The 24,473-nt window shown below is 48.8% G+C and overlaps 2 protein-coding genes across 21 annotated transcripts in view; one reads left to right on the top strand and one right to left on the bottom strand.

The window, feature by feature from the left end:
* Positions 1–24,464, bottom strand: LOC119063134 (uncharacterized). Of its 16 annotated transcripts, XR_008390343.1 has the most exons (9): positions 24,362–24,464; positions 24,032–24,220; positions 22,716–23,888; positions 21,221–21,345; positions 16,015–16,123; positions 14,359–14,415; positions 7,042–7,401; positions 1,284–1,503; positions 1–382 (listed from the first exon to the last, which is right to left on the bottom strand). XR_008390343.1 is itself a non-coding variant. In XM_053658735.1 (7 exons), exons 1-4 carry the CDS (start codon positions 22,954–22,956, stop codon positions 16,083–16,085), a joined length of 1,110 nt encoding a protein of 369 aa, XP_053514710.1. In that variant the 5' UTR covers positions 22,957–22,971; the 3' UTR covers positions 1–382; positions 1,284–1,503; positions 7,042–7,401; positions 16,015–16,082. The 16 variants fall into 16 exon arrangements, 13 of the variants coding, with proteins under 13 accessions (XP_053514710.1, XP_053514693.1, XP_053514695.1 ...); XM_053658735.1 differs by lacking the exons at positions 14,359–14,415; positions 24,032–24,220; positions 24,362–24,464 and adding an exon at positions 16,387–16,492 and having other exon boundaries at positions 22,119–22,971; XM_053658718.1 differs by lacking the exons at positions 7,042–7,401; positions 24,032–24,220; positions 24,362–24,464 and adding an exon at positions 11,190–14,233 and having other exon boundaries at positions 22,119–22,971.
* PROX1 (prospero homeobox 1) overlaps positions 22,984–24,473 on the top strand; it is a 50,830-nt gene continuing 49,340 nt past the window's right edge. For 2 of the 5 annotated variants that reach the window (XM_053658697.1, XM_053658673.1), the window contains exon 1: positions 22,984–23,074. The gene's annotated coding sequence lies outside the window, so the exon portion shown is untranslated. Of the gene's footprint in view, positions 23,075–23,578; positions 23,664–24,213; positions 24,388–24,473 lie in introns of those variants that run through there. The other 3 variants (XM_053658684.1, XM_053658687.1, XM_053658682.1) reach the window with 2 other exon arrangements.

Here is a 24,473-nt window from a genome sequence, read left to right as displayed (position 1 = left end):
TTTTTCTTTTATTATTTTTTTAGAAACTGGAGCACAGAGGGATTGACTTTCAGGATCACACAGCTAGCAATTGGCAGAACACAGACAGGCTGAAATGAGAACACGATGAATCTGTCGGTCCTCCGCGGAGATAAGAATGGGCACACTGGAAAGGTGTCTCCGGGCAGTTCTTCAGCGTGGCTTACCTTCTGTGATCTGCTCACAGTCTGACCATCCTTAGATAATGATAATCCAAGGCCAAGGCCCCAGCTCTTTCCTCAGTCTGAGTGTTGACGATGCCCGCATGTCCCCAGAACAGTCCCTCCTGCCTCCCTCACCAGACCAGGAGGCTTCCAGTGCCAAGGAGCTCTTCTGTCCCATTGAAAGCAAAGAATGGTTGCCTCTGAAATAAGTACAAAGAGCAAGCAAATTTAGTCAGTTTATGCAAAACACAAAATGGCATCTGCCATCTGGAAAAATACACCAAAGCTGTGAGCCGTCAAGCCCCTTTCAAGATTTTGGCATGTAAAATCAACATATTTTTTAAGTCTGAAAGGTCCACGTGAACTCCCAGATTCATTAAATATAATCCTCCTCCCCAATTCCTGTCCCTGGCCATCCACTTTCTCATTCCATGCATTCTGTCAGAGATATATATATCTATACATATAGATATAGATATAGATATAGATATAGATATAGATATAGATATAGATAATTTATATGGTGCAGAGATCACTGAGAAAAGACAGAGGAATTTTATTAAGATAATTTAAAAATCCTTTTTTACATTTAAAATGTTTTAAACAAATACACTTGCCCTGTGTTGAGTATACAGTGGGGTGGGCAAAAGTAGGTTTACAGTTGTGACTATGCAAAACACACTTTACTCTTATATTATGTTTCATTAATTACTTCTTATTTTCCACATAAACACCTTTAAACATATTTTTGCCCACCCTGTATGTCGGGAACTGAAAGCCCCAGATTTGCGGGTTGATGCTGCTATTGTCTTTAGGGTCCTAGACTCCTGACGGTGTCTCCCTTCAGGGAGGTCAAGAGCAATGAAAATGAGAAGGGCCACTCCGGCTTTGCTGCGGTGCTGGACAGGGGGAGGGGGGCGTCCAGGTAGAAATGTGTCCTGCAAACAGAAGTAGAAATAAGACTCTGGCAATGGTGATGTTAGAGTTGTGGTGACATGGACAGAATTTGAGACCTAGACAATCACTGATGGGGTGTGAGGGGGAGGCTGGTCAAAGCAAATAGACTAGAAGGGACAGAATCGCAGTGGAGGATGAACTTACCTATGGGCTTGGAGTCACGGAGGCTGGAGCATGGGCAGAACGCAAGTCAGACAAGAGCACTGGGCCGACACACAGGCAACAGCAACTAGATGCAGTAAGTGAATCCCGTGGGCCGGCTCCCTGACACGCACTGGGTCACTGTCACAACTCTATGCAGGAGGTACTTTACAAATCACACAGGGGGGTCCAGAGAGGCTAGGTGTCATGCTGGTAGCAGTGTCTAGATTGAAAGAAGGGTAGTTTGATTTTCAGAGTCTATCCCAGCAGGTTTTACTGACTTCCATACAGCCTAGGCTAGAAAGATACATGCCACGAGACTACCCATTGTCCTCTGATGGTGGAATGACAGGTGACTTGTACTTAATGTATTGCTCTGTATTTCCCTATTCTCTATTTTACAATCAAAATGTTTCCAGGGTAACTAAGAAAAGAAGCTAAAACTTGCTTAATGAAGGAAAGAAGCTGAAATTTGATCGATGAAGAAAATTTGGTTTTCTCAGGAGAAGATGCTACAAGGTCAAAAGCTGGTCCGAGGGTCGGAGGGACAGCCAGGGTTAATCCTGGCTCTGTTCACATCAGGGTCCTGCCTGTGCCTGATCAGGATATATTTTTTATTTGCAACCATTCAGCTCTTCCCAGGACAACACCCTTCCAAGGCCGAGAGGATGATTCCCAAGGCTGGACCTTTGGGAGTAGGGGAGGGATTGTGGGGGACAGGGATGACGGTCTAGGGGACAGTTTGCATCTTCCGGGCCGATCCGATCCGAGCATCAGTTTCTCCACGTTTTAGCCCAATCTATCCACGTGCGTTGGAGCCCTGGCTGACTCATTCGGTCACCTCCCACCTCCACTTAGAAGTGCCTAGTGATGGTATTTTTCAGTTGCATTAAAATAAATACTTTTTTGATCATTTCTTTACCCTTTCAATTTAGAGAGACATGGCTGACGTTTCCTAGAAGTCAGTGCAGCATTGTAGCCTGCCGCAATGGAAAGTCTCCCAGACCTCAGTTAAAACCCTAGCTCAGCAGAGGGGACCTTATCAGCTTTGTGACCAAAGGACAATTTATTTAACTTCTTTGGTTCTCAGTTTCCTCAACTGTAAAACTCAAGACACTGGTTAGAAGGATTGGGCAGGCACAATAAATTATATTATTACTATTATTATTATTATTATTATTATTACTATTATCAGAAACCGTGACAACATTAGATGCTATAAGATGTAAGTTTCAGCAGAAAACCCATTCCTGCCACTTCTGGGAAGTTAACAACCTACTACAAAAATGATGTGACAATGGACTCTGACGTACTATTGAAATGACATTCTGCGACTCCAGGGGCTGAGGAGCTCCTCGCTATCACAGAACTCCCTTTTGGGCATTCTTTTGAGTGTCACTTACACCAGTTTGGAAGTAATCTGCCTGCTCGCCCTTCCAGCAAAGGATGTCACAATCAGCTAATGGAAAGTGACAAGGAGGGTTATAATGAATGAGAGGGAGTTAAAGTTTGGAATACAAAAAAAAAAAAGAGCCTTGTTCTTTTCGGGAATGCACAATGCTAAGCATACCATGTTAAATCGTGCGTGTCAAATAATGGACTAATTAAGAATCGTCATCCATTTTTTTTCACATCTCATTTTTGTTGTCCTTTCTAAGACGTATTTTCAAATTAGCTCTTAGCTCTTTAAATAACTACCAAGGGAAAAGAAAAGAAAAAGGTAACCTTGTCTATCAGAGACGCACAAGATAAACATAAAAGAAAATACTCAAGAATGGAGCTGGGAGCTTGGTGGGAAATGCCGGGAAGTTTTACAATCACAGCAGCCACTCCTTGAATAATGGAATTTAATAACATATAATAAACTATGATCCAGGAGAACTCTGATTCAATCCCACTAATTGTGTGAGCCAGTTAAATGAAGGCAAAGTTTATCGTGCCAGCCCGCTGCGAATGCCACCGCACACTGCAGGGGACAGACGATTGTTCCCAGCTGCCTGCCTCCTCTCACCCAGAAGGCACATGGTCCCTGTCTTCTAAACACGAGGCTGAATCCACAGCCTTCAATGGCAATCCTCGTTCTAGGACTTTAAAGTCACAGAAATGTAATTTTTTGCAATCAACAAACTATTGTATTAAGTGGAGAACACAGGGGTAACTAGACACAAAGCCCCCAATTAGATTATAAAGAATAATGACCAATATGCTTTCATGCTAATGCCAGAAAGTGCAAAAACCTATAATAAATCCAGTTGAGCGCATGATCATAAGCACTGGTTTTCTACCTACATAGTCCTGCTATATTAAGGTAGACTCCAAACAGAGAAACATGGGTTTGTTTTTCATTGTTATTGAAAGGGTGCTTTTTTTCTTCCTAATTTGGATCATTTTACCAATGTCAAAAAATGGAAAGGTGTCATTATGAAAAAATGATTTTCTCTGTCATTGCTCATTGACTATATCTAAGCATAAAAATGAAGAAAGGAATTGAAGCAATTATCTGGTCACTCAGGTCTCTCCCCAAAGATGAGAGGTTTCTAATAAAATGCATTGTTTTTCTGGAGTGGGTGGGCTGGGATGGGAGTAAAAGACAGAAAACTGTACTTGAACAATAATTAAATTAAAAATTATTTTAAAAAACCACATTGTTTTTGCCTGCATTATCAAGAGAATAGCCTTAGTTTCTACTTAATTTTATTAATGTGGACCTGTGTATTGATGAAAATATTTTATAATCATTTAAAGGGCTTTTTAGGTTTTTATGATAGTTAAGTGTATTTTTTTGTTCCTAAACTTTAACGTACTTCAGAAATACACACTTTGAGAGTCTACAGAACATTTTGCAAAGCAGCCACTTAAATGACTGAACCTAAAAAATGTTAAGAGTAAGTATTCCCTTCTGTTTCCCAAAGGTCCACGAAATCCTGGTTACCTTTGGGGACAGAAGGGGGAGCGAAATACCTTTGTAAGCTGAGAGGCTGAAAACAGGAAAATTAGTATTGTGCCATGGCTATGAGAGCTAATAAAGAGAACATGGTTAGAAGAGATTAAGGTTCAAATTAAGGTCAGAAAAGAGACTGATTGAGGAAAACTGTCGTGTTCCGTTGCATGGTGGTTTAAGTGAGACAGTTTCCCCCTGAATTGGTCTGAGGCTGAAAAATTACACTGTTGGGGTTAATAAAGAGGCTGGCCATTTGTTTGGACTGAGACTTCAATTAAAATGGTATTTGGGGCAGCCAGAGCTAATGTCTTGCTTAGAGGTAAACTGAACTGCCTTTTAAGAGGATGAAAAAAAAAAAAGGAAAGAAAAAGAAAAAGAAAAAAAGACCACCTAACCTGTCAAGGACCCCAAATAACTGGCAGAAAGAATTGTGTTTGCTGGATCCGTGCCCAACTCAGCAGTGAGCATTCTTAAGGGTTTTGTGACATCATCTCAGGAAGCTGAGGTTTACTGAATTTTTGATCGTGGCACTGGGTGAGGAATCCAGTGTCCAGCTGAGCCTCTTTCAGACAAAGAAAAAAAAAAACCTGGTTGGAGAAACACGCCAAGGGTGTGTGTGTGTGTGTGTGTGTGTGTGTGTGTTTTAATGCCACAAATGGGGTGGGACCAAGAATTCTGGGTCTTAGTCTCATGACTGTACCCCAGGGACAAAAATTGATGAATGCAGTGCATTGAATGGCTCAGTCCATATCAATCGGCCCGCAGCTCAAAACAAAAACCACCAAAGTTTGCTTTCATTTCACTTCTTTACAGTGAGTGGAAATCCCCTGTGAATAGGCTCCTCCTCCTTTACATTCATTCACTCCCATATTCCACAAAGATTCATTAGCCATGTTTACTCTGGCCAACCTTGGTCAACAAAGCAGGCATTTCCCAGACTTTATGAGGCTTCGTGTCAGTGCGTAAAACTAAAAATGAAAATATATAAATTGGTGAGATGGAAGCAGTGAGGAGATAGGGATATATTCCATTTGTCTCCAACCTTTTTCTTCACATGCTGAGAATCGTGACTATTTGGAGACCTCATTGTTATGCACTGGGAGGGGAGAAGGGAGGGCTGGTTAATGGCAGATAGAAAATATGTGATTTTCTGTTGGGGAGTCCGGGATCTGGTGGTGCAGATAAAGAGAGTGATGCCCAGAGAGAGAGAGGGGTGGGACCACTAAAACCGATTGGATTAGAGCCAACATGAACTTGCAGTACAGACTTGGATTGGTGTTCCTATCCAAAGAGTGGTACAAACCCAGCCACGAAGTCCCCTCCTGGTGCAGAACAAGAAAAGGCCCCAGGGCAGGGGCGAGGCCCCGGGGAGAAGCCAGGCCCAGTAACTGCACACACAGTGGTGCTCTGGGCACAAGGAAGGAGCCACTCCTATCGCTCATCTCCTTCATGCTGTTCTTTTTTTTTTTTTTTTTTTTTTTCAGAGAGAGGGGAGGGGAAGGAGAAAGAGAGGAAGAGAAATATCAATGTGTGGTTGTTTCTCACATGCCACCCCCTACTGGAGACCTGGCCTGAAACCCAGGCATGTGCCCTGGACTGGGAATTGAATCGGCCACCCTTTGGTTCACAGGCCTGTGCTCAATCCACTGAGCTACGCCAGCCAGGGCTGTTCTTTTTTTTTTTTTTTTTTTTTTAATCCAGCTCTCGAGAATAGACCCAATAATTTGTCTGGATCTCAATTCAAACTGACCCCCAAAGTCCAGTTCTCTCATTCAAACTAAAGAAGAAAATGATGAAATCATGAATTCCCCTTTCCTTCTGTTCCACCAAAATAAAAACAAAAGTAAGCTAACGGGAGATGTGTACTCTTCAAAATATCCTTTAAGGAGACAAGGCTCAGACTTAAGCCGCACAAAGGCACGGATTTCCCCCCAGAAAAATGGGGAAGATGACCGTTTGAAAACAAAATGCCAATAATGAGATCACCGCCGTGGGAACAAGGGAGCCAGCAAGCCGAGAAGGAACACAACAGCATCACGAGAACTACGTCTGTCCAAGTCGTGGCAAAATCTGCCAGGGCCAGATTGCCTTCATTAGTCATTTAGAAGCACAGAGATCCCGGGGAAAAAAAAAATCCTCCTCCTCCTCCTCCTCGCTGAGAAAGACTTGATCATCGGTATAAATAGAAACTGATTAGAACACCAATACTTCGGAGCATAAATATTTCATTCACCAACCAGTTGCTGCTTTGCCCGTGGCAATTAAGAAGAAAGTATGCAATGCTACCCCACACAAGGTGCGACCGTAATGGACTTTAACAGGAAATTAAGTTTGCTGTGAATTCATGCCGGCTGTGAAGCGAGCACACAGCCTGCATTGTCCAAGGTGCAGTCGGGGACCTTGGGAGAAACAAGCAAAACTATACAAGTCCTCAGCGCTCTTTACGACCCTTTGCTCTTTGGGGTTTATCTGAACCAGTGTGTTTCTCATTCAGCCGGTGTTTGTCAGGTCCTTTCTGGATTCCGGCATGGTGCTGGGTATTGGGAATGCTACACTGAACAAGACAACCACAGCCGTTCCCTCTTAGTATCCCCAACTTCTCGTCAGTCTCCTCTGTCCCCTTACCCAGCTTAACTTCTTTTCAGAATGTTTATCATGAGCTGACATGGCATCCTATCTTATTTGTTTCTTGTCCATTGCCTCACTTACTAAATTGCAGGCGCCGTGGGCAGGGACTCGGGCTGTACCGCGGTGTGGTATCCGTGACCCCTAGGCCACATGGAGGATTCAAAGAATACGTGTTCAATGAACAAGGCTTACCTTCAAATGACTTACTCATCTCAATTCTGAGAAGCAGAATAAAGAAAAACTATAGGTGTTATGAGCAGGTATCGTGAGAGTTTCTAACCCACCAGGTGAGGGAGGCCTTTCCTGAGCAAAAGACACTAAAGTTGGAGTCTCGATAGAGAGAAGGGTTTGTTGAGAAGGAGTTGGGAGATCTCTCAAAGACAGGTGCAGGTGTCTACGGGTGCTTGTGGTACTGAAGTCACAGAGACAGGAAGTCCAGTGCCACGGAGACATGGGGAGAATGAGGAGTTTCAAGAGATGAGGCCGGAGCTGTGGACAGGGGCCAGATTATGCAAAATCTTGTAGGGCACGTTCAGGATGTTGGACTTTATCCTAGGAGCAAAACAAAGAGTTTTCAGCAGTAACATGATCACAATTCCCAAATCATGAATCTGTCTAATCAACACAAAGCAAGCATTTTAATCTGAGCACGCTGACATCAACTGGGCATAAGAAATGGGCGGAATATTCCAGCCTGGACAGAAGAGGGACGCGTGAAGACTTAGCCCCATTGCTGAGCAATTAGCAGAGGTACCACATCACAAGAGGCACCATGAGGAGGGTGGCTGCAGCACAAAGGTGGGAGTCTTGGTCCCCAAAGAAAATAAGGAGGATAGAATCTAGCCACGGACAGACAAAGTGCACGCATGGAAAAGCTAGAGGGACCTCAGAAAACATCGGTGAACATGTTGCCTGCCCCTCTCTTCCTTTGAGGCCATCGCTACCATACTAGGCTCTTCCTTCCCTGTCACGACAAATTTTGCTGCCCCTTCCACCACCAGGTCTTCCCAGGTGCTTTGGACTCCAACAGTAAGAGGCCACCTCAGACTCCCACAGAGGCGGTGTGTCCCCTCCGGGCCTGCACGAGCTGCCTGTCATTCCATCCCCTGTACTCCCATGGAGACTCCTGACAAACTGCTGGTCTGCCCACGTGGTAGGGGCCCGATAAATATAATGTTAGAGAGTGTTACCCCTTCCTAGCAAACACTTACTGAGCGCTTATTTCGTGCCAGGCTCAGTGCGGAGGTCTTTTTATGCATTCTCAGTTAAGCTTCACGACAATCCCATAAGGTGTTGCTACAATCCCCAATTTGCGGACAAGGAAACTAAGGCTCCCAGAGGTACAATGACTTACTGAAGATTTCTCTCACCGCGCAATGGGGGGACATGAACTCGCTTCCCCCCTGCTCCTAAGCCCAGAGTCTGACTCATTACTCGCTTAGGCTCACCTCTTCCCTCGATACTCTAAATTGCCACAAAGGTAAGCCTCAGAGATGCTAAGTATTTTGTGTCGACGTAGGATGCTCATCACTATCCTACCTAATGTCTTCCCAACCATCCTGTGAGGGCCTCAGATGGGTCTTGTTTATCTTGGTATCACCAGTGCAGAGCACAGTGGTAGAGATGTAAATGAATGGATGAATAAGCCCAAGGCAATCGCATATAAACTCTAAACGTGCCCTTAAAAAAACCCATTATACACAAATCCCAAGAGATGACTGATAAACTGAAGAAGGATCGTCTGTGTAACAAGATTCTACATCCCCTACCTTGTCCTTCATCTCCACCCACCACAATGGACCTTTACAGAGTGGTTGCTCTGGCGAATTCAAAACCTGGTCCATTTTCAAAATTAGAGATGCTGATGTTGTACGACCGCATGCAGGGGGAACATGAAGACCTTTGCATGACGGCGCATGACTCACGGGCCCGAGCACAGGCTGAGCTGAGCACATGCGGTTAAGGAGCGGGCAGCAAAGGGAATTACTCACTGCTCCCCACCGTCCCTCGGAAGCATGGAAAAGCCATACCTCATCTAAAAAGGTAGAACGATGAGAGAGAATGCTTTTTAAACTTGGAATACATCCCATAGAAAAATTTAACACAAAAGTACAAAAGCTCAAACAGGCCAAAGCGGCCCCAATTCAGGAGTTAGAATCTTTCCGACAGGATTACTACACTAAAAACAACATGTTTATTGGCTCGTGAAAGACATGTCACCTAACAATTCCTACCAGGGGGTCTGAGGGCAATAACTCACCCATTGTGAAGTCAATGTTCAAATCAATATCCCTTGGAGAGAAAAATATTGCTCATTGATGGAGATTGATTTTTTCTTTTCGTTAAGAAATTCCCGAGGGGGTAAACATTTTTTCCTAGTGAATGTAAGTAAATGTGCCAATGTCAAGGTTTCCTAGCCTGAGTGTGATACTCAAAATTTACTAGTATAATTAGAAATGACTTTCCACCTATAGATTCCAGTTCCATTTTTTAAACCTTATTTTAACATCTAAGCCACAAGACCACAATTCCTTGTACGTCCTTTGCTTCACTTCATGGCACTCTCACAAGTGACATACTTTTCAATATTTTAAAACAATCAAAGAGTAGTACGAAAAGTAAGAGTACTAGACCCAAAATGTACATACCTACAAATTTAATAACAACTAATTAAAAAAAATTTCTCACTGTCTCTCCATTACTTTTCCCATTTTTACTTGGACCCCAAAACAACCATAACAACATTGAATCTAGCCATCTATCAACTGCTTTCAAAAAAGAAAGATGTTTTCATGGGCGAAAAGAAAGAACAGGCTGAATTTAACTGGTTTTATATTTAACATGTTGCTTCGGGCCCGTGAATCTTTCAGCCTATTTACAAGGCTGCAGTAGATTGTACTCTGTGGCTCATGGATTGCCTTTTTAGGTCAAATATGTGATGGAAAGAAAGCCGGCCTCCTACCTTTCTGAAACTCAAAAGTCGCATAAGAAGGGACAGATAGGTGATTTGGGAACAAAAGAAATGCCACTCAATTTGTATTTGTTGAAAAGGGTATCACAGATCGTTGGCGGAATTCCCTCTCATTGGCAACTCCCCCAAACAGCCGAAGATGAACTGAGCACCCAGACTACTGACTTCTACAAGGAGAGGAGAGGAACGTGTTGGTGATTACAGAGGCTGAGCCGGGGACCCAACAGAAGTGTAACTGGATGAACCGTCTTCAAGGTGGAGAAATAATGCCACTGATACCCTAGTAGCCAAACCTGCAACTTCTGTTGGTTTTGCCCTGCGGTGGAGGTGGAGGCGTATCAAGCCACACTCTCACACCTCATTCCCCTTGGATCTAAACGAACACATTTTTCAAGTGGCTTGAACAGATAAAAGGAGGAAGAAAGTTCACGGATTGGCATATGGTCATGATCTACAACTTGACCTTAGAAAAAACTCAAACCACACTTAATATGCACTGATTTTTCTCATCTACAAGTATAACTACAAGCATATTACTGTAGTTATAGTATAACTATACTATAAGTATACTATACTATACTATAGTATAACTAAAGTATAACTATACTAAATAGTATATAGTTATAGTATAACTACAAGCATACAGTAATACACTAAATCTTATACAGAGCAAAGCAAAAGAATTTTAATTAAAAAAAATTAAGACCTACCTAAATGCCCCTTTCCTAAAATATTTGCTTTTGTACAATGTAAAAAGAACCCGATCAACTGGAAGGAAGTATCAGAATCAAATATTAAGAATCTTTTAATTTTTTAGTTATTTAAAATTCAAAATCACATTCATGCTTTGGGAGAGCTGTGATTGCTTATCACTTAAAATGTATTTCTCCTTTGATCTCACATTGAAGAGAAGCTTACACTGAGAATCAAGGAATAGGAATCTCTATCTACGGACACTAGCAACAGACCACAAAGTAAGCAGAGCAAGGCAGGAGAGAAAACATGGTCCTCCAGCGAGAATAAAGCAGTAACGATCAGAACACAACTGGGGTGTGATTCAAACTGACCTAGAACCAGAGGGGACCTTCACGCTGTTCTATACATGAGAGAGAGGGAGGGGGAGCATTTTTCCAGAAGTTATTCAAAGGAGTTAACATAAGAAAAGGTTGCAGTGGCAGGCACAGGAATAACTTTACCCCTTTTATGGTGACCTGCGAATGGGGTCTACAAGCCAGCTAAGGAGACATTTCTAGCAAAAGGTTGGACCTAACCCTCCCAATAGAGCAGGGTTCTTGAAGGTGTCAGCGGGATTCGGTTGACTGGGCCATTAATGGTGCTGCGGTTAATTATTGACTGATTAGGGATTTACCTTATCTTTCCATCAAGAGCTGGCTTGAAACTTAACGGTAAGCCATTTAGAGCCAGGGTGAACTTAGCCACAGGCATTTTTCTTCTTCTCCTTTGGGTCACTTTAGCTTGTCCTTCTTCCTAATTTACTTTCAGGTCAGAATGGCCAGTCCTTACAGAACTTGGAAGTCCTCAAAAAGACTGGCAATGAGAGGAGCCAGGTTCATGGTGAGTGGTGTCCACAGCAGGCCTAGAGGGGTATTTTCCTTTGCAGAACTTTGCTTATTGGTCCAGGTTTTCCCATGAAGTCTGGGGGGGGGGGGGGAGCGATGACTTTTGTCTCTGGAAGTGCTGGTGAAGCCGATGGGTAAGCATCAGCCCCCCCACCCCGCCAGGCGGCTCCTCTGCTGAAGGCCTCTTGGCAAAGCCAGGGAATCAGCACAGGCAGCTCAGGCCCAGCTGCCCCAGATAAGAGGTGGCCTGTGTTAATGTACAGGCTTCCTCTGCACCTCAGCAGGGCCTTCCTTTTCTAAACACTCTCCCTTTAATGTTGGCGAATGTTGTTTTTCCATTGACTCAACATCTCGGCCTCTGGTGGTAAGCCAGTGGGGAAAGTTGGAGCGGGGGAGGGCAGAGGACAGCAGGAGAAAGTGATGCCAAGGCAAAAGAGAGGCAGAGTCAGCCACATTTCCAAACAAGCCGGACACCTGCTTTGGAAAGACAGGGACCAAGCCTAAAGCTCTTGCTTCCTCCTGATTCTGACCAGCCTTTGGTTCCCTGCATGTCTGGGACCATAGACCCTGGCCCCCCTCCCCACCACGCTGGCCCCTTCACCAGGAGCAAAGTCCATGGGAGAACTACCATCGTGGGGGATCCGTAACGTTTATCCATGAAGGAAAGAAAGAATAAGAATTATTGGAGTGAGTTAAAGAGGGAAAAAGAAATTCTAGGAAAGAGATGAAAGAGGAAGTGGTGGGAAAGCAAGAAAGAAGGAAATTGGAAAAACAAGAAAGAGGGGAGAGAAGACACGGAGGTTTGGCAAGGAAATGCAAGAAGAGAATAAGAGCATAAAACAAGGAAGTGAAAAGAGGAAAAATGAAATCTGAAACCAGAGTTTTTGGTTTCCCCAGAAGCTTTATTTTTCAAGCCACCGGACAGACCCCAGGGTTAAGGATGGCAAACTGGCCCCTCCCCAGCTTCTCTGGGCAATGCAAGGTCAAGGGGCATCTTCAAAACCAAATCTTGATTAGAGCCAGCTAAATGTTTTGACTTGAAGGAGACACGAAGGATTAGAAAGCAAAAGAGAGCAGCACGGCAAGAAAGAAACAGGAAAAGAAAGAAAATTAAAAAAAAAAAAACACCTCGTGGGAGACACAAAGAGAATGATAGAGAACTCCACTGAATCAGTTAGCCATCTACTAACAAGCTGCAAAGATTTCCAATGACAAGTTGTCACATTAGTTTAGTGAAACTGAAGCAGTACTTACCCCCTTTCCTGTGCTTAATCTCTCCCTGCGAGCCACAAAAACACGCTACCACGTTTAATAGGATTAGTTTCCTTCACTTTCTCCCCCACCCCTTTTATTTTTTACAATTCTATTTTCAGCAATACGGGGACCCTTGAATTCACGGGCTTCCTGCGGTGCACAGCAAAACCTGGTATGCATGGTTTTTACCGTTTAAAGACTTTATTTGAATCTGAAAAAAAAAAAGGTAATTTGACTATTTTGTACCTCCCCCCCCCCCCCAAGTGAATTTCATAGTCCTTCTGGAAGTCTCACTGCTTGGAGGGCAGGGGAAGAAGGAGTGTTTGGGGTAGAAGGGTGAGGACCAAACAGGGGCTGGGAAAACACTGACAAAACTTGGAGTCTGCAGAGGTTCATGGGCTCTGGCTGCAGGCAAAACCTGGGTTCCAGTTCCAACAGCCACTCACTGGCTTCGCAGCCTTGGCGCATGGTGACAGCTTCCCCAACTAATGTCCATCTAGCCATCCATAAAGTGGGGCTGATTCTTCTCAGGGCTGTTGCGAGAACTACCCTTATCCTCCACTTCTTCACTTTTAAGGTTCAGGGGTTTTTCCCTCCTATTTTATTCTGTTCCTGAAATCAGTACGGCTTACAATGCCTTGTGTACTAAGGTCACTGTAGTCTCCTTTTCCCCCAATGGCCACCTTGAAATTGATGATGGGTCTTAGAATCTGGAGCATTATGGAATGAAGAAGATGGAAATGGCAGGTATAAAAAAGCTGGCGCAGTTCTGCCAAAGAAGATGCTCAGTGAATGCTACAAGTATGATGAAGGGGACCCGGGTTTTGCCACCTTGAAGCTGCCTTTTAGGGTATCGATTTGAAGCTGGTTATTAAGACACAAAAGACGCAGAAAGAAGCTTTGACCCTCCTTTTTGACCCTTTTCCTGCTCAAGACATTCAGACAGAAAAACCTGCTTCAGGAAGGAAATCTCAGACTGTTCCCTTAGCCTAATTTGAATCAAGCGGAGCAAATGTGAGGGCTTCGGGCCTGGGCACCCGCTGTATGCCACTGTCTCTGAGTCGTCTGTGCAGGCTTTGCCTGCCGTGCGTGTTCTTCGACTTTCTGCGATCTGCCCATCCTCACTTCCGAAACCCTTCCTCCTTCGTCAGAAGCGTCTTGTATGCTCTGTGTTGTCCCAGTCTTTGAAGTGCTCATGCTTCTATGAGTTCCCCATGCTGATGTATTAAAAATGGGATTTTCTTCTGTTAGTTTGACTATCAGCCCAGTTACAACAACTCAGAAAGGGGGAGGAAAAGCTTTTTTTTTTTTTTTTCCCTCACACTTATCCTTCGCCATTCTCACTAACAGACAACTTTGGAATATTGAGAGGGGAGGAGGTGTTGACACTGCCGTCCCTCATCCAGATTCTTCTAGACTAGCGCTGTGAACTGAGGTTTTGGAAACCCAGCTGAATCAAACACAGATAATAAGCATCCACCCGGGTTGGTTGGCTGAGAACCAGAATCGTCCGGTCCACTCTCCTCTTCCAACAGGGTCACCCATTGCCACGTTTAGCAGTCTCGCAAATAGTAACTATCTGTTGAATAGAATGATTCCATCTTCTCTGAAACACTTTGCATCATGGACACCCTCCCGCCCTTTCCCCGCTCCTCCCAGGCACCACCACCAGAAGATGGGGAGGAGATGAAAGGGTGAACGCACCTTATCTGGAAGGGAAAAGGCGCCAGGGGGACCTCAGGAGTGAAGGAGCAACATGGCCTAGGGTGGGGATGGAGGGGACATGGAGGAAGCCTGCACTGGTGGCCTGTGCAAGGCTCGGGGGTTTGGCAATGGACACACTGCACAGGGAGGCTACGCAGGGACATGCAGGGCCCCACCGTTGGAGAAGGGAGCAGTGGGGAGCTCTGGAGCCCAGAAGGCACAGTGAGGCCCTCTCCCCAGCCCACCAGGAGAGAACCCCACGTCCCGTCTGCCAGGCAGTGGCCATGAGGTGGGGTCCCAAGCCTTCCTGCCAACCTGGGATCCATGGGCTTGCCAGTGTCTTCAAAGTCTGGGAGAGGCTGTAAGGGCAGGAGGGAGGCAGTACCCACCCCTGCTAACCACCTACCCACCCACCCAGCCCAGTCTGAGTCTGAGCTCACCCTAGCCTGGGTGAGCAGGCTAAATCTAGCCTCCCTCCCTCTTGTGGGCCTTGCCTCCCGCCACACCTCTGCCTAGCACCTCCCAGCCCAGGAGTACTGGCATTCCTTGCTCACCCCCACTTTCCTGCACCCCCTGCCCCAGCCCCCAGGTACATGTTCCCCCCAGTCAAACTGACTCCCACCTCCTCCCTTTCCCCCACCTCCGCTCCCTTGCTGCCCCCAGCTATGGACTACCCTTCACCCCATTCACCTTCTGCTAACACCCACTCCCCCACCCCACCCCTTCGTCTATGCTCTGGTTTTATACCCTACCTTACACGCCCCTCACACACTCCCATCCCACTCAGTCCTCCTACCGCTGCACCTACAAGCTCCCCTGCCTGCCCTGCCCCCCCATACTCTGTCCCTCACCCAGCACGCTTCTCCTCTCAGCCTCTGCCACCCCCGCACAAGTGGAGGCCAAAGACCTCCTTTCACCTTGAGGGTGGTTGGGAGTAAGAAACCAGAAGCTGATTCCTGTCTCCCTACAGCTTGACTGCTGATGAGTGTCTCTCTCTAGTTGTCTTGAGGTCCTTGTGTTGTCTAGAGTCACAGACATTCCCTGCCCCCCTTCCCCTGACAACCCCCAGCTCATGGAGAGTAGCCAGAGAGCAGAAATCTTCCGCACCTGCCTAAATATATCCCCCAAACCCTCAGCGGACAGGCATCTAGGTGGATGATTGGGCTTCCCCCCATTCAGGGAGAGTGAGTCCCTTCATTAGGGGCTGGGGCCATGGACACCCCCAACCTGGCAATTTCTTCCTTATCCCTCCCCACCAATATACCGGGATCACTTATCACGAGCCTTCGGGTACCAGCAAAACACCTTGCTTGGGATGTTTAATTAGCCGCTCACAGCCCTCTCCAGTTCTGAAACTGTCAGCTGCCTTGATCTGTTCACTGCTGGTTCAGCCCATTCCATTCCTCTGGCTTTCTTCCCTCACACTACTGCGGTCACAGCCAGGGATGGCGCCTTCCCACCTATCTTTCTCCTCCTCGCAGCTGTCTCTGCCTGGGCTGTCTCCTAATTACCTCGGGGTGTGCTTGTAGTCATCGGCTTGAACATACTTTTATGAAGGGTTGCCTTTTACTGCATGTAGATTAGGGGGAGCTGTTCATTCAGACATGTGAAAACTTAATGATAAATGATATGATTTTTTTTTTTTTTTACTTTTACCTAGGAATGTTGACCTTCTTTTCCTTCTTGATGTTCCCTCCTTGAATAGAATGTTTTGTCCTGTGGTTTCATTGGTCTGATGCGCAGCTTCTAATGAAAAGGTTTCCATCTATACAGCAGAGGAAAGGACCAAAAAAGAAAGAAAGACAGCAAGATTCAGATTGATAAATGCCTCCTGCCTGCCACTGGGCCTGATGGACAGTTCTAGGGCCAAGGACACAAAGACTGGCTTCCAAACACACACCAATGCTAATTTATATTTTGTGGCCTAAGAGGTGGGAAGGTGAGCATGCAAAGGACCCGAAGAAGCCACGAGGCACGAGTGAAAATGCGCATGCTTGTACATATGGAACGACAGCTCATTAGCCTCACCAAAATGTGGGGGAAGGGCCCGCTCAAGTGTGTGGGCCACACGTATGTAGACAAAATAGGTTCCATTTTGTACTGAGCACCGATCCTGGGCTGAACAATCTTCCTTCTGTAAAAGTCAACAACTCGATGAGTTGGATATGATTCCCACTTAACAGATAAAAAGACGTGAGGCTCAGATAGATTAAATAATGCCCCTCAGGTCACGGAGTCAGTCTCCGGCTGAGCAGTAATTGGGAAACCCACTATGACCCCCGGATTCTCGGTCCTTCCACTGATGGCCTAACTGGGGTGGGCCCAGAAAGCGTTATTTTTTAAAAGCTCCCCTGGCGATTCGTGAGGATTAGCCAGGTCCTGGGAATCCTGCTTCACAGCAGACCATCCTGCTCTCCCTGTCACCGGTCTGCGTCTGAGCAGCCTTTTCCATGTTGGCGAAAACATTTAAAACATATTTAAATAGCAATTTCGAAAAACTATGCAGCATATGGATTTTCCCTTTGATCTCAAAATGATGACAAACAGACACTTAAATACTTCATAAAAGAAATATTACCAGAAAAATTATAGAAATCTGGCTTTCAACTTTGTCTTGGTCTAATTTAAACAAAATGCAACTTTTCGGCCACTCCCCCCCACCCCACCCGCACAGATACGTCCAAACTGGGAGCTCCTTTCTCTGTTCCTTCTGTGCCTGGCCTTCGCCTATATATTTCCAAGCCGCTGGTCATCCTGAATAAAAGCCTAGAAATATGGACAGCAGGGATAACTTAAGTCCTAGCCCCAACACCCCTGAAAATAGAGAGAACACCTCTGCAAATTCACATCCTTGACTTGAAATACCAAAGAAAGGGAAACTGGGAATAACGGCCAAATATTCTTAGATCAGACAAGAAAGGGGGGTGGCTGGGGGGGGGTACGTCCCCTAAAAGTTCCCGCCCCTCTTTAGGTCCCGGGAGAGACCCCACTCTCAGGTTAAAGGCTTCAGCCGGCTGTGGGCGCCACCGCCCCGCAGCAACAGGAGGCAGCGGGGGAGGGGAGCCCAGGGCCCCGCAGCATCTGATGTGCGCCGGGAGCAGGTGGCTGCCCCTTGCGCCGGGCGTGCGCTGAGCCCAGGCCAACTGAGCATGGTTGCAAAGCCTGCAGCGGCCCGGGAGGAAGCAGGGAACGTGGGGCGCGGACCAGGCAACAGAGACCCCCAGGTCTGCAGGAGCAGGGTGGGCGTGTCCTCCGCCAGGAGCTGGGCGCCACAGCCGTAGCCCGGCGCGTTTGCCCTCTCAGCGTCCAGAGGCCGCGACACCTAGCGCGGGGCCGCGACACCTAGCGCGGGGCCGCGGCGTGGAAGGAAGGGCTGGGAGGGAGGAGGAGACCCGCAGGAAGCCGCTGGCCAGGGAGCCCCGCTCCGCCGAGGGCCAGGAGAGGAGACTCCCAACCTTTCCTCCTACCCCGAAACTTTTCCAACGCACGCAGGCGTATTCCTCACGGGTTTCGGCGGCTCCGAGTCGCCATCAGGGAGGAGGCTCGGCCAACAAACACGTCCCCCAGCACACGTGCGGAGGTACACAGGCACACCGGGAGGGACTGGGCCTCTGGGGAGGTGGCTGAGGGCGTGATGGCAGCAGGCGACTTCACAGTCGAAAGGGATTCCCCGCGTGCGAGCACCAGTGGTTAAAAACCTGCAGAAGCTCGGAAGTGTAGCGGTGCCCCAGCCTGTGCGTAACTTTGCCCACTGCGCCCCCGCGTGCAAAGGCGTCCCCACGCACTCACACCCTCACCCACCCCACTCTAGGTTGCGGCCCGAGCCTGCCTTTGTATTTCTGTGACAGGGAACAACATGCTAATTTGAGCCAAAGAGGGAGGGGTGTAAATTGCGTAAATTTCGCTACCTGGCACCCCCAGTTACCGAGAGAGAATGTCCCGTTCTCCCCGAAAGCGTACCCTCCGCTTCCCTTGGCCCTTCGGTCTCCAGCGTTTTTATTACGGTGGACTGAAGATACAGCACAGCAGATTGATGTGCTTTTTTTTTTTCTCCCTGAGATCAGGGCCTTTCCAAATCTTATCCCTCAAAGAGCCGAATAGGGTTGGAGAAAGGCACGTTATTTCGGGGGGCAACAGCACCCCTCTCAAGGCGCGCGCGCGACCTGGCGGGCGCCTCGCCGGGCTCGGCGCGGCCGGGCGGAGCGGCTGGATTATGTAAGTAACAGCCCTCCATGTGCTCACCGCCATCTGTTAATATCTTGATATTGGAAAGTTCGGTGCCTGAGGCAAAGCCAGGGTTGGCGGCGCGGAGCTCCCAGCCTTCTCTTTTCTACTCCAGGGCAAGGAATGTACCTCCCTTTGATTGTTTTTGCCGCTTCCATAAAATCAAGTCCTAGTTTGCCCCTGCAGTCTCCGACACCGACCCCCTCTCCCCCAGGGCGGGGCCCTCAGATCCCCTGAGTGACCTGCCTCGAGGTCCCTTGACCGTAAAGAATCCTTTCGATGAATTGATATTTTTATGACAGTTCTAGGTTCTTTTAGGCTTCTTGTGGTGGACTCTGTATTGGGGTGGGGGCTGTATTATTTTTAAAAATTATTTTTTCCGCCAGCACCCTGACCCAAAATTCTTGTAAAGGTTATATTTCAACCCCTTTGGAGTGACTTGCCTGTTTACTTTGAAAGCTGTTGGTTAAACAAACATCACTCCGGAGGCTTCTAAGCAGTGGGGTTCCCAGAAGAGAAATGCCCAGCTGTTATTGCTACTGATCTTGTGGCATTTCACCCGCCCCCCTTCCCCCCATTCAGACCTTCAGAACAAATTCAGGTTGGGCTTGGCGTCACACCGGGCACAGGGGCAGAAGTGTGTCGGGCCGGGGGAGGAATATGGAGGTCAGTCAGTCTGCCTCTAGATGGCCTGAAGCAGGCCGGCCTGCACCCTGGAGTTGGTTTTTCTTTCTTTCTCTTCCCCTTTTCAGGGTGGTGGTGGTGCTGCTGCTGGTGTTTGGCCGAAGGGGTGGGTGTGTGCGCGCGTGTGTCCGGGCAGGATCTCCCTGATCCTCCTAAAATCCATGCCCACGTCTGTCTCTCAACTGGATCTGGTTGAAATTCCCAGAATTGGTTTGTTCAGGGATCTGGTGACAGTTATTCGCAAGGTTGAAATTACTTATAGCAGTCCTCTCTCCGATCTCCACCTAACGGCTTTGCGAAAGAACAGAGGGGTGGTGAACAACACTCTCAGGAAATATCCCGGTGAACTGTGTTTAACCCAGAACCAGATGCACAAGTGATTACTGCAAGTTTGACTAAGATCAGCCTTCAGATAAATAAGTAAACGCAGCCTGCAGGGCTGGGGTTTGTTGGAAGACCAGTCAGAATTTGGGTTAACTTCTAAGTTATTGGGGTTATGTTGGCCGTTGGGCAGAGGAAGGGATTGACCCCTAGGTCTGGCCGCTGGTTTCCGAGACGGAGCCAGTATTTGGGCGAGTTGTGGTCTCCGAGCTGACTGACCGCTTCTCCCCTACCAGAAAACAAAACCGGGAGACGCTCGAGATTCTTGCTCCAGGGCGGCTCGTGACCTGGGAGAGCGCCTCGGCTCTGGCAAGAGGGGTTGGCCAAGAGCCTGGCTCGTACGGCGTCCCGACAGCAGGGGACAGGACAGGGCCCCGCAGACGCCACTCACAGGACTGGGCTGAGGACCGAGCTCGCTCGCCCGGCGTTGCGCGCGCTCCTATTTCAACCACCAGCTCCTGCGCCCTAAAGCGGGCTGCGAACTGCCGCGACCAGCCGTGGCGAGCCGCGAGCCTCAGCCGCCAAGGCTGGGTTTGGGGGCGCTTCCTTGTTTGCCAAGCGGGCTACCCCGACCTGGACTCAGGGAGGGATAAAGGGCTTTTCCCGCCGCCCGTTCCCGAGCGTGGTGTGTGCAAAAGGTGCGTGTGAGCGCTAGGTGCAATTGATGTAAACTTGTGGGCTACATACAGTTCAAGCCATTCCTTCCAGAGTTTGAATCTTTTCTCTCTCTGCTTCCTTTCTTCCTTCTGTTCTCCCTCCTCCTTACCTGCATCCCTCCCTTGTGAATGTCTAACTGAGCAGAGATGGTGTAAAGGTGTAGAGGGCACACATCCTTTATGCCTACCAGTTTATGTGTGGGCTGCCTCTAACACGTACACACTGGGATGCTTCAAGAGAAGAACAGGACGAAAAAGAAGAAAGGCTATATCCTTGATCCAAATTTCTCTGCTCTAGACACCCGCTTACCTCGAAAGGACCCAACCAACAGAAACAGTATTCCATGCTGCATGTTATGGGCACGCTGATAGATTACTTCTGCTCCCAGCCTACATTGCCACGTCTCGATTAGGCACACTTGATACGTAGCCCGCAAGCGGATCCCCTGGAAGTGTGAACGTCGTGTTTGCGCGCCTGTGTGTTGTGTCAGGGATGGGGCGCGGGGAGTGTCAGAAGGCTGCGAAAGGGAAGACGTGAACGCTGGGGAAGCTCAAGCAAGTCTCCTTTCTTATGCTGGACACCTAACCTGGCCGGCCTGACTTTTTTTCTTTCTTTTCCATGTGTGAACCCCTTGCCAAAAGTTTCCTGCAGGGTATAGAGTTGGACGTTATCATCGCCATTATTCCAAGAGAAGACTTCCTCGCAGTCTGATGAATTGCAGGCTGAAATGCTAACTGTCCGAGGAAAGTGGGGGGTGTGGGTGTGGGCTTGGGTGTGCTCGCAGAAACCGGTGGTTGTTTTCGGCCCGTGGGCTTGTAACACACCTCAGAAACACCGTGTTGTCTTGTAATCGCAACACCATTCCACTTTTGATCTGATTAAATTTGAGGGACACATGAAACATACTTTTCCTCACCTTACTTAAGAGAATGAGTGTGTCTAATCCAGCTGTGTTTCTGCTTTGCAGCCCCTGCAAGTCCTGGCTTTGGTAGGACCTTGAAGTCAAAAACTGGGTTGCTTTAGTAAAAGCCGGTTGCTGTGCTGCAAAGAAAGAAACGTTGTAGCTGCGTACGAGCCGGCAGGGCTGGAGGCTCCCTCCTTAGCATTTGTAACTTGCAACCCCCAAGGAACTCTTAGACCCACATACCCTAAAGAAATCTTGCAGGGTATTTCCCCCCAAGATGTGTCAAACCAAAGTGAATCTTTCTATGGCTTTATATCGAAGTCTGAAATTAAGCGTTTGAAATTTCTCACCCAGTAAATTTTAAAGTTTGTCACTCAGGCATCGTAACTGTGTAAATCCCGCTTGAAACCTATATTTTTGGTTATTCTGGGGTGGAATGAGTGAGGGGCAACTGCGAGGTAATGTTTGTTAACATTTTCTTGAAGGCTGCTGTACGAACCATACAAACAAGATTCTTCTTCTCAATAATTTTGACGGGAGGTTGACTGGGATTAAGTCAGGGCTGGTCTGCGAATCCCAGATGCCCCGGAGCCGTTGTGGGAAGCCTCAGGCATCTATCATTTAATCCCAAACCTTACCTGTATTTCAGTGCCCATCTCCCCTATAAAATTCTGCGAGAGTGACATGTGTTTTTGATACGACTTACGATCATCTTAAAAGTGGCATGATTTAAGGGTCCCCACTCCCTCCTCCTACACCATCCCACCTCTAAAAAAAAATACCACTTTCTCCAGGACACTTTCCCGTGCCTTCCTTCACCCAAGTCCGAGGAGCCCTCACTCGCTTGGCCACTGGGCAAACCCCATCAGCTGTATCTGGGAAATGAAGGGGAGGGGAGAGAAAAGAGGACCTGCGTCCGGGAAGAGCGAGCGCCAGCCCAGCGCCGCTCGCGCCGTCTGCCGCTCTGCGTGGTGCCGCGGAGGGCTCGCTCGGGCCCGGCCCCGTGCGCGGCGACTCCGCGGCCCCGAAGCAGGGGCAGGGCGGGGACGGGGGTGGGGGCCGGAGGCGGAGGCGGGGGAGGAGGAGCGCAGGCCCCCTCTCCCCTCCTCTTTTCCCAGCCCCTCACCCCCACCCCTTTTATATCTTTTTTTTCCTCCCAAGTTCTCTTGCCTCGCTATCCCCCCTTGAATCCGAAGGCGCCTCGCGATTGGGCGCCGGGCCGGGGACGTCAGTGAGACTGTGACGTGCAGTCTTCCTGTTTCCTTCAGCTGTGTCTTAAAGTAAATCTTGTCGTGGAGCGCAGCCCTCAGCCGAGGGAGCGCTCGGAAACCGTACACCCTCGCAGCCGCGAGAGCGGGCGGCGCAGCAGAGCTCGGCCGGGTCCGCCGCGCCCGCCCCGCGCCCCGCGCCCCGCTCGGCTCCTCCGCGCCGCTCGCCTCCGCGCTCCCCCTCCGCGCTCCCCGCGCTCGCCCCGACCGCTCGCCTGCTCGCTGCTGTCCAGACTCACCGTCCCTCGGCCAATTATCATAGTCATCACCCGCAAGGTAGCGGCGGGCGTGAGCGAGCGCGTGTTTTCCTCTCGGCCGGCGGGGGAGGAAAAAAAAAAGGCTCGGTCCCCCTGCTCCCAGCGCCGCGTAAGTATCTTCTGTCCCCTGGCCAGTCCCCTCCCCTTTTCCAGAATCACTTGTACTGGCTTGTTCTTGAATGGGAAGAAAAGAGACTCCCAGGACTAACACCCGTGTCAACATTTCTTTTTTCAGGAGGAAATGGTGTGATTTAAATGAATCGTAATAAAATAGCCTCTGAACAGTTTCTGAGCGGGAGCCTCAGTGGAACTCCGCGCTGCGCTCCTCCCAGTTCCTAAGAGTAAGTGATCCGCTCGGCTTTTATTTCTTTCTCTTTCCTGCCGGTGCCTGGGGGTGGTGTTGGCGCGGGGGGGGGGGCGGCTGATACTGCGGGACGTGTCGCTGATCTTGTCACCTTTTGTGTGCCGTGTCTGGGGTGTGCGGAGGCGCTTGCTTCCCGTCCTCAGTCTCCAGCCTCCTCTCTACTCTGGAGAAGGGACCGCGACGGGTCTAGGGTCGCTTTTTGTTCGTCTGGGTCCCCGCTTTTCCACCAAGCCTCATCCTTCCCATCTCTCCCGGCTAAAACTCCTGGGCTAGTCCCTACGTCCTTTCTCTTTGTCTAGTTTATTATAGCTGCCTTTCTTCCAGGCTCTTCCAATTTGCTTGCCATTTGCATACCTTTCACTTCTTTTAACCCCAGCGGAGAGCCAGGGAGGAGAGAGGCGGGGAGAGGGAAGGGGGGGGGGGGGCTCTGTTACTTTCCTCTCTAAACGCTGTCGAGCCGAAATGCTGAAATCGGGGTTGGAGCGGTGCAGAGATGGTCCCGGGCAACGAGCGCGGCGCCCCTCTCCTGAGCTCTGGGGAACCTGGAGCAGGTCAAGTTGAGCCGGGTAAGGCGCTCCCGGAGCCTCAGGGGGGCGGGGGCGGGGGCAGAAGAATCGGTGCCCCGGCTTCGCGGGAGGACGGAGAGATCGAGGTCCGGGTGGGGGGTGTTCTCGGGCAGCGGACTTGCAAGGCCGAGACTCTCTCCGTCATCGCTGGCAGGCTGTAGTGTTGGACTGCTGCGATCTTGTCTTGGCTGGGTGGTACCTACAGTTGTGCCCCAGTTTGGAGGCCTGGGGAGGGGGCAAAGGAGAGGTGAGAGTAATTGTTACTGGATGGAACGGTGAGAAGGGCGGGAGGAGCTGCTATCTTGCCGGAACAGACCAGGAGGGGGGCGCGGGGTGGGGGGGTGGGGGGGTTGGAGAAGAGACATCACCCAAAGTCCAGTAGTGCGAGTGGTTGGTTGGTTCCTCTCGGGAGGCAGCCAGTTACTCCTCCTGCTGCAACTGAACGCAGCTGGAGAGTGCGGATTTGGGATGGGGGCGAGCGGGGAGGTAGACGGAGAGTAGCTTTCGAGACACTCCAGGTCTCCGGCCCCTCTCAGCCCTTTGGAAGTTGAGTCCTCCTGGCCGGCCGAGAAAAGAACCAGGAGGAGGGGTTGGGCGATAGCCTTAAATAGCCCAAGGAGGCAGGTCGGAGTGTGAAACTGCTGCTGTTCTTGGCAATCCAGAACCCTACTCCGCCTGGGGGAAGGCTGGAAACTCACCTGCTTGGTTTAATTTTTCCAAGAAGGTCTGTGTTGTCTCCTTGAGCTTATAAAAACAGAGCAAGTACAGGATGGCCTCCTCTCAAAGTCAAGGCTAGAAGTTCTTCTCTTG

Source organism: Artibeus jamaicensis, unplaced genomic scaffold, assembly GCF_021234435.1.
Source record: "Artibeus jamaicensis isolate MK-2021 breed Jamaican fruit bat unplaced genomic scaffold, CSHL_Jam_final contig_2170, whole genome shotgun sequence".
Lineage (NCBI taxonomy): Eukaryota > Metazoa > Chordata > Mammalia > Chiroptera > Phyllostomidae > Artibeus > Artibeus jamaicensis.
Note: the sequence above shows the minus strand (reverse complement) of the source record. Positions and strands in the feature narration are given on the sequence as shown.

Bases quoted from the DNA above. Each gene is read 5' to 3' on its own strand.
- LOC119063134 (XM_053658704.1), bottom strand. From the start codon at position 22,956: ATGTTGACACGGGTGTTAGTCCTGGGAGTCTCTTTTCTTCCCATTCAA. The intron at 16,124-21,220 runs GTGAGGAAAAGT...TCTGCTGTATAG, and splicing joins CACTCATTCTCTTAAGTAAG to ATGGAAACCTTTTCATTAGA. The intron at 383-16,014 runs GTAAAAGTAAAA...TACTTATTTCAG, and splicing joins AAGAAGGTCAACATTCCTAG to AGGCAACCATTCTTTGCTTT.